The 9,230-nt window shown below is 47.7% G+C and overlaps 2 protein-coding genes; one reads left to right on the plus strand and one right to left on the minus strand.

Moving 5' to 3' along the window:
- Positions 1–1,392: 1,392 nt before the first annotated feature.
- Positions 1,393–5,515, plus strand: GSTUM_00008612001 (uncharacterized protein; the record flags this gene model as incomplete). XM_002840164.2 has 5 exons in its annotated part: positions 1,393–2,075; positions 2,128–2,509; positions 2,560–2,689; positions 2,774–3,646; positions 3,707–5,515. The coding sequence occupies 5 exons, from the start codon at positions 1,393–1,395 to the stop codon at positions 4,996–4,998; spliced, it is 3,360 nt and encodes a 1,119-aa protein (XP_002840210.1). The 3' UTR covers positions 4,999–5,515.
- Positions 5,516–5,861: 346 nt separating this feature from the next.
- Positions 5,862–8,080, minus strand: GSTUM_00008613001 (uncharacterized protein). XM_002840165.2 has 6 exons: positions 7,946–8,080; positions 7,768–7,871; positions 7,508–7,694; positions 6,596–7,447; positions 6,480–6,546; positions 5,862–6,423 (listed from the first exon to the last, which is right to left on the minus strand). Exons 3-6 carry the CDS (start codon positions 7,634–7,636, stop codon positions 5,990–5,992), a joined length of 1,482 nt encoding a protein of 493 aa, XP_002840211.1. The 5' UTR covers positions 7,637–7,694; positions 7,768–7,871; positions 7,946–8,080; the 3' UTR covers positions 5,862–5,989.
- Positions 8,081–9,230: the final 1,150 nt, after the last annotated feature.

Here is a 9,230-nt window from a genome sequence, read left to right on the forward strand (position 1 = left end):
TTGAAGGAGCGCAATGGCATGCAAACCCACTGGTGACTACATGTATTAACCTCTACTTGATTGTGTATTTTATGATTATGCTTTTTTTATTTCACTAGTATCTGTTGTGTTTTGGAGTGGTAGTTGCAGTTACTATCTCGGTCATATTTCACGGGGGGGCGCGTTTCTTTTGTTGCCAAGATCGTACTTACAGTGATGCGCTGGGGTGATGGGCAGCAGCAATGCACCGGGTTGCGGTACATAGCCCCTGGAGGAACTTGTTGTTTGCTCAGGCGGATCAAAAAAAGGATCCTAACGCGCCCCAAAGAGGCATCCAGGGTACCGCTTCTGGACCCTCATCGTGAAAGATCACTCCAAAGACCCCTATCGCTACTACCCGCTGTGACCTGTCGTGTACTTGTATGTCCGGCATCACACGCATCATACCGGTACAATGTTGTTGCTATCCTATTGTGCGATCGATGCACCGCGTAAACAGCGCGCCTGGGGCTCCGTACCGCGTCGGACAACTAGTTCTTATGACGGGATACCCAGTCTACAATGCTCTATCCTGCCTTCTTCCACTGGGGTATTAAATCCTTGCACACGAACAGATAAACCACCGGCACTGGGATAACATGGTTCCTCACGAAGGCATAACCGCTATCATGCCTGTATCTAGTGGTAGACAATGATATAAGTATAATGCCACCATTTATTTGACCTGAACCCCAATTTGTTGATGTGACAAGATGAGGTTACCCTCCATGGTCTAGAGTCGTGGCTGGGGCTCAATTAGTCTAGTTTCCTTGGCAACTTTGAGCCTCAATTGGAGGCACGATACTGTGCATCTGGCAGTACGGTGGTACTAGTAAACCCTGCTCTGCCACCTAGAAGTACCGTACACAAGCAACTCTCGAGTCAGATCTTCCCACCAACTCCTCACAGAGCCCTCTCTTCTCCCTCCCCCGCACAGGCTCTCTCTTCCCTACATCTCTCACCTACTTGACTACAGCAACCTCACTGACATCCGCCACACAACTGCGCGCTGATTTTGGTGTTTACAATTCAGCGGTCGTCGATCTGGTACCCTCTTTATTACATTTCTAGATTCGTTCCTTTACAAATCAAATCCTCCAATTCCTTTCTCTAGTCTAGCTGGTCTAGATCTTTGATCAGTCTTGATGCCGCCAACGCGCCGTACTCCTCGTCGTGGGGGCTGGAAGGTAATTGTCGTTGAACATTTTGCGCACAAGTTGGCGTTTTATCACTGACTTCACCTCCCAGCCAGGTACGCCGATAAAACCTAGAAAACCTCGTACCTCGATTGAAATCGATGCCGCATTTTTTGCAACAATAGATTTGCTCAACGACTTCTCGAGTCTGTGCGCTGTGGGTTCGGTAGACTTGGAGATGCCCAGAAGACCAGCTCCAGGGATGGAGGCTCCCGACTGCTGGAATTGGCTCGAGATTCCCCCCATCCAATTCCCAAAGCATTCCATGGCCGACAATCTAATCCAGTTAGCATCGCTTTGTGTCCTAAGATGCACGTATAGGATGATCGCAGATTCTACTGCAAGAGTCCGAATCTACATGCTCCCGGATGACGTTGGAAGACGGGTTATACCGAGAGATAGCCGGGAAATTAGCAAGTTTCGACGGGAGGTCTTATATGCACTTGATACCTCTGAGGCAGGTTGGCGGGGGTTAAAGGTGAAAGGCCATAAGCCACTTGTGGCTCCGGGTGATGTGCATCTGTCCCTCTTTTACCTGTTTAATACTTTGGATTCGCCCAACCCGAATCCCAAAGCAGAGTGGGTCAGAGACCGCAATACCACCGACCTCATGAATCGGGTCCTGAAAAAGCCAGTTGTGGGGATGAAAAATCCACTGTATGGGTACCAAAAGAAGACCGTTGCTATGATGATCCAGCGGGAGCTGGCACCTGAGAATACACAAGATGCTAGGTTTAGATGCTTTACTGGTCCCCAAGGACGAAAATACTACCTTGATCTTGAGACTACGGAGATGTTAGTTGAACCGAGGAAATATGAGGATGTCCGAGGAGGAATACTAGCGGAAGACACGGGAACAGGGTGAGTCCGACTGGTCCTTGTTACATATCTCGCTGACATGGTCGATGGATAGGAAAACCTTTATTTGTCTGGCACTCATTTTAGCGACGAAGTATCAGTACTCTTTTATCCCTGAAGAACATGAGGAGCCATCACTCCTTCGCCAGTCCCCCCCTTCATTGTCTGATCTTGCGGTAGCAGCCATCTGGAAACACTCGTTAGGGTGGGGAGAGTTCAAAGATGACCTCGGCGCCGTTAATCTCGCTAAACTTAGGGCGGCGCATGCGTTCTACGAAGTGCAACCCCCCTCAAGGAGCCGAAGCAAGCGTTATAGCCCTAGTGATGTTAAAGAAAGGATATATCTCGGGACTGGAACTATTGTTGTGTGCCCCCCTAATCTTGTAGATCAGTGGAAACGAGAAATCAATATTCATGTTGAGGAAAAGGCCCTGAAGGTGATTGTGATGCTTCCCTCGAATTTCAGATCTGTTGCTAACTATGTTAGACACTTGCACTTGTGAAGTCGTCTGAAGGAATTCCTCCTGTATCGGATCTCTTGGAATATGACCTTGTTATCATCGCCCGACCTCGCTTTGATATGGAGGAGAGGGAGGGTCGGGATAAGGCTGGGAGACGTGAATCAGGCGGGAAACCACTTAGCTGCAGATGCCCTTATAAGGGAGCTACAAGAATTGCCGATTGTGTCTGCTTTGATAGAGATGCAGTATACAAGTCGCCACTAATGTCGATTCGATGGAAGCGATTAATCGTTGACGAGGGCCACTCAATGGCGTCTTCAAGTTCTCTAATGAATCGAGGTGTTTGCGTCGCTCAGCGACTACCAGTGGAGCGGCGGTGGATTGTCTCTGCTACTCCGGTTACAGGTCTATTGGGAATGTCCTCCGGTATGAATATTGGGGAGACCGAAGAGGCGCTGGAGGCCCGTAGGGAACAGGAGTTGGAGGAACGCAGAGTGGCGCAAACAAACGAATCCAATGATCTCGAGAAGCTCGGTCGTATAGTTTGTGATTTTCTAAGAGTACGTCCTTGGGCTTTACCTTCTGAAGGTCAGAGCAGTGAGTACGCTTCTTGGAAAGCCTACGTTAGTAAAGGCTTTATGCAGCGGCAGCCAGGATCTACTGATTGTGTGCGGAGCATTCTCCAGAGAATAATGATCAGGCATCGTTTGAAAGACATTGAGAAAGACGTTGCACTTCCTCCGCTGTATCACACTCCAGTTTATTTGGAGCCTGGATTCTTTGAGAGACTATCAATGAATCTATTTCTAGGCGGTATAGCGTCAAATGCTGTTACAAGTGAACGGGTAGACCAAGATTACATGTTTCACCCAAAGAACCGTGGGCCGTTGCGGGAATTGACCAACAATCTGTTGAAACGAAGTGGATTTTATTGGATGGGTCACTCAAGTGCAGATGTGCAACTCATGGTCGCAGTTAGCCAGAGGTGTCTTGCAGACCCTACAAAACATCACAACAAGCAGGATAGGGAGTTGTTGGAGTCGGCCATAGAATCAGGTTTGAGAGCATTGAGCAATCCTGTCTGGAATGCTTGCATTCGCAACTCTGAGATGGGTCAGATCTCTTCTCGTTGTCTTTCCATAAACAGTGGCTAATACTATACGATGTGAACAGCATACTCGGTCCTACATTTTCCGGCATCGATCGCTGCCGAATGGGCCCTGGTGAAAGGATCCAATAACCCTTACCCAATAGGGGGAAAGTCGGTGCAGGATGTTCAACGATACGTGAATGCGCATGCGTATGATCCCAAACTTATCTCAAAGCTTGGGGACAAGGTTGGAGTGGCTGCAGCAGATGTATATTTAACCGGCAACACCAGAAGAAACGGTAAATCCAAAATGACATCTACCGTGGTAGGAAAACATAACGCGGAGGAGCGCTCTGCGAATGACGCCGAGATCAAGTCCAACCTTAAATCTATCCTGAAGCGATGTGCAACGCCCATATCTACCGTTTCCGAGGACTCCCCACTGGCGAGGACAGAGATAATCGGCACTGCCTCGCAAAAACTAACCTACCTCTTAGACAAGGTTCTAGAGTACCACGAGACTGAGAAAATCTTGATATTCTACGAATCCGAGGACGTGGCATTTTATATCGCTCAGGGGTTGGAAATAATTGGCGTGGAATACCTTGGGTACCAGAAAAACTTGCCCAGCCACGAGAAGGCAAAATACCTCGTGACTTTCCAGTTCTCGCAGACGTTCCGTGTGTTCTTAATGGACCTCTCCCAGGCCGCCTTTGGCCTGAACATCTCGGCTGCTAGCAGAATCTTCTTCGTGAACCCAGTTTGGCAACCCAGCGTTGAGCACCAAGCACTGGCACGTGCGCACCGCATCGGACAGAAGAGACCAGTATATGCGGAGACGCTGATCCTGAACCACACTATTGAGCGAGAGATGTGGGATCGCAGGCAAGGGATGACAGCAGCAGAGCTAAACCTCTCGAAGGGTGCGGCAGCAAACGACTCGAAAATGAGGGACATCATATCAAGCACTAAGTTCCTTAAAACCGACGACACAGAAGGGGAAGTAGATCGCAACGGCAATCCCAACACCTCCATCTCCTCCGACCGCTTCGCCAATCTCAAGTGTCCGCAGAGCCTCCTAGGTCCCGGGAAGCACGGAGGGGTCTACAGTCATGAAGGCCTGGACGACAGACTCAGAAAAACCTATAAGGCGCCGCGCGATAGGGCTTCTTCACTGACACCAACGACACCAGATTATCTTGAATTAGGCAGCGACGAGGAGATAGTCAGCGACCTGCGTGTCGCACCCCCACCAAAGCGCAGGGCATCCGTGGCGTCTTCTGGAGCCGGGAGTAGTGGCAAGAAGAGAAGAGGGTCCAGCAATAGCAGTTCCAGTAGTGCTGCTGCCGCGAGGAAGGCTGTGCGTTTTAGCTAGGGAACGGCGATGATGGTGCGGTGCAGCAAATTGACTTACGGATTGAGATTTTTCAAGGTTAGGGATGTAAATGGAAAGCGAGGCTTTTTCTCTTTCTTTTTTCTTTGCTCTTTCACTTCTTTTCCTTTGGTGGAAAAGGCGTTTGCTCGGACATTTCCTTCTTTTTATGTGATACCTCTTACCTTCGCTTTCTCTTTGCTGTTAGCTTGCTCTGTCTTAAAAAGTTTTTCTTACCATTTTTTTTCTACTTTTATCATTTATGGGTGGATAGGTGGGGTTTCGACTTGCTGGCTGGCGTAAAACATATATATATATATATATATATATATTTCTTCCACTTTTTGACTTCTCTTTAATTTTTTTCTTTTCTTTTCCTTTTCTTTTTCACTTCTCGTATTTGCATCGGCTGTCTATCTAGCTATTATATTAAACCACGGAATGGGGTTGGGTTGGGGTGGAGTGTAGTGATACTGTATCTTACCTTAGATAAAGACGATAATATAAATTAATGGCTTAGTCCAGTTGGTGCCGGGGTTAGCCATATGATTGTGAGAAGTGAGATCTTGGGAAAGCCACGAGTGGGTGATGGATTGAGTATTGTAGAGTACATACAGGACAGTGAAAAATGTATTTGGGGAGTTTAAGGATGGTGCGGGTTTCCATCGGGAAATGTCAATGGCACTTGCGGGTATGTCTGGAGATAGCTCGTGGGTTGTTGGTAGGGCACTTTGTCTTACACACACACTTTCTCACACTCTCTCGTGTTCTTACCTGGGTAATGTTCAGTGTGTTGCTACCGTTTTTTTACTGGTCGTGGTTTACATTGTGATATTCATTGTTTGACCGATTGGGAAGCGGAAACATGGGATTATAACATATGGTATATTCACAATTCATCCGCCAGATAACGCAAAACCTCTACACCATAAAATAAGAAACTCAAACCCATCTATTGTCTAAAAACCCATTCGCAGCCCAGGCAGAATCCCCGCTACTGAAGCTCAATAGTCCCCGGCGGCTTCTGCGTAACATCATAGACAACCCTACAAACCCCATCCACCTCATTTACAATCCGGCCAGCAACCTTTCTCAAGAACCTTCCGTCGAAGTCGAACCAGTCAGCCGTCATGTAGTCAGTAGTCTCGACTGCTCTCAAAGCGATGACCTGGTCATAGACCCGCTTATCGCCCATGACGCCGACCGCGCGGACGGGTAAAAGGGCGGCGTAGGCTTGAGAGATCTTGCGGTAGAGGCCGGCGGCCTTGATCTCCTCGATGAAAATATGGTCCGCTTTGCGGGCGATGGCGACCTGCCCGGGTGTTACTTCTCCCAGGATGCGGATAGCGATGCCAGGTCCCGGGAAGGGGTGACGCCAGACCAAGTCTTCGGGGATGCCGAGCTTTGTTCCAAGGACGCGGACTTCGTCTTTTAAGGTTGTTAGTTTGTATTCTTTGTATGGGGAGGGGGGGTCGGGAGGCTACCTTTGAAGAGTTCGCGGAGGGGCTCAATGAGCTTGAGTTTCATGTTCTCAAGGAGGCCACCCACGTTCTGATTTTCTGTTAGCAGATAACTAAGGATGGGGGAGGGGGACGCATACGTGGTGAGTCTTGATAGTAGCACTCGGGCCCTTGAAAGAGATACTCTCAATAACATCCGGGTACAAAGTCCCCTGAAGTAAGAAATCCACAGCACCACCACTCTCCCTCATAACCCTCTCAGACTCCCTCTGGAAAACCTCAATAAAGGTATTTCCAATGATCTTCCTCTTCTTCTCGGGATCCTCGACGCCTTTAAGCTTCCCCAAGAACTCCTCAGAGGCATCAACGACGGTAAGATTGATTCCCAACCCTTCAGTCAAAGTCTTATGCACGGTCTTACACTCATTCAACCTCATAACCCCGTTATCAACGAGGATAGCATGAAACCGATCACCAATAGCCTCATGCATTAGCTTCGCCGCAACAGTAGAATCAACACCTCCAGAAACAGCTCCGATAACCTGCCCCGTTGCCCCGACAACCTTCCTGATTCTATCAATTTCGGTGTCGACAAACCTTTCCATCGTCCAATTCTGCTTACATTGACAGAGCTTAACAGCAAAATTCTCAATGAGAGCCTTCCCGCAGGAGGTGTGCGTAACCTCCGGATGGAACTGGATGCCGTAAAGCTTCTTCTGGGCATGTGCAATTCCGGCGAAGGGAGCGTTGGGGGTGGTAGCAATGGTGACAAAGTCCATTGGTAGAGCGCGGAGCCTATCGCCATGGGACATCCATACCTCTAGTTCGTCTGCTAGGCCGGAGAATAGGACGTCGATGTGTGAGGGGGCGTCGGTGTGTCTGGCTACGCTAAGGATTGCATGGCCGTACTCTTTGCGGTTACCGGCGGAGACGTCTTTGCCGTGGTTCCAGGCGATTTCTTGGAGGCCGTAGCAGACACCAAGAACTGGAACCTTCAGGGAAAGGGTCTGTTAGCTTTGTGGGAAGCGGTGGAGGGGAGTAGGTGTTTATACCTCAATCTCGAAGACAGTAGGATCGACGTGTGGTGCGTCGGCGTCATAGACGGAATATGGAGACCCGGAGAGAATCACACCCTTCGGCTTCCATGATAGGTCTGCGAGTTTCTGAGTGCAGGGGAGCATCTCGGCGTAGACATTGAGTTCACGAAGACGACGGGTAATCAGGTGACTGTATTGGGATCTGTATGGAAAATTTAGCAAATCGGCAAGGGATAGATAAGTTTTAAGTTCCCCACAAGAGAGGGGGGACAAACCCGAAGTCAAGAACCTAATTATTCCAAACTGCACTGTCAGATATGCGCCGTGAATTCAATCAAAGGGTATAAAGTACTAGAATCGTATCAAATAGCTTAGCTACCTAGAAAAGCAGAAATGTCAGACAGATGATGGTAGGGGGGGGGGAAACAATGTGAATTGGGAAGAATATACAACCTCGGGCCCGGATCCTGCGGTTTTGTGGGCCATCCTGAGTGAAGTTTGTTTGTTGAGATTTGTTTTGTGGTGCGAAATAATGTGAAAGACGGGGATGGCGGGGTGGTAGGGTTATATCTTCCTAAGACACTGTTTTGAAAAGAAAGAAAAAAAGAAAGAAAATTTTTTTTTGATACAGTAGTGAGGTCGGAGAGGTGTTTTTGTAATGGGAAATGATGTAGTAAACGGGGATGCAGGGATGGTGGGGTTACGGTATAGGTACTCGTGTCTCCGCGCCAAGAATTGGCACCCTTTTTGGAATAGGCGCTGTGAACCCATAAAAAGTATAGTGTTTGAGCTGCTTGGAGGGAGTCAGAGGTTCCAAATAACACTGGTATTCAGTAAGAATGACGAACAGTACCAATATCCAGTGACAATAGACCCAGAATGCAGGTAGAGGAACAATCCTACACCCAATAGCAACACCACCAGACGTTTTGTGAAGTTCACCATATGGTATACAGTTTTTCTTACAAGGTATATACCCAGTATCTGTACTAATGGTATTAAAGAGTTAATGTAAAAAGCAGTACAACAAATGGAAGAAGCCTTACAATTGTTATATGGGGGGCCATCATTGCTCTCCATCAGTGTGTTGGGATATCATTCGATCAAATCAGATTGGTATTGGGTATGCCTCATGAAACAGCATGTATAACATATAAGCGGGTAGCTGTAAGTTACCCAGTATGAGATTCTTAATCAAGAGTATGTTTTGAAGGCTAAAAGTCCAATCTGTAGGAGGACACACAGAGTCTAGAAATTAAAGACTTACTTGATACTATAAATCAAGGTGACAAGAAGCGGGAGGAACCTGCCATACCACAGAAGTACCCTCCTGGGAGTGAGGTTTCTCAAAGATTAAATGATCTTGCTACACTAGATAAAGAGCATCGTTTCTGGACATTCCCTCAAATAGCCTTAGAAGCTGGCATCCAAGTGGCAGATTCCACAATTTATAAAATAATGTATGAGCACCACCACCTTTATCACTATCATCCATGCCATAAGCCACCTCTTGATGCGATTGTAAAGTGAAATTGGCTAAGACTGGCTGATTGGGCTTTAGGACAGCCAATTAAGTCATTTGTTTATACAGATAAGATGATGTTAGAGGTTGGAGCACCTTGATGTGTAAAGAGAATTACTAGAGAAAGAGGTCAAGAACCATACCAGGTACCAATTCATGACAAGAAAAAGGAGAATCGATTTACAATAATAGTATCAGCAAGCGTTTCACTTGATT

This window comes from Tuber melanosporum (genome assembly GCF_000151645.1).
Source record: "Tuber melanosporum whole genome shotgun sequence assembly, scaffold_49, strain Mel28".
Taxonomy (NCBI): domain Eukaryota; kingdom Fungi; phylum Ascomycota; class Pezizomycetes; order Pezizales; family Tuberaceae; genus Tuber; species Tuber melanosporum.

Coding starts and splice junctions, on each gene's coding strand:
- GSTUM_00008613001 (XM_002840165.2), bottom strand. CDS start 7,636: ATGCTCCCCTGCACTCAGAAACTCGCAGACCTATCATGGAAGCCGAAG. Junction 6,547..6,595: donor CTACTATCAAGACTCACCAC/GTATGCGTCCCC, acceptor ACAGAAAATCAG/AACGTGGGTGGCCTCCTTGA. Junction 6,424..6,479: donor CCTCCGCGAACTCTTCAAAG/GTAGCCTCCCGA, acceptor CAACCTTAAAAG/ACGAAGTCCGCGTCCTTGGA.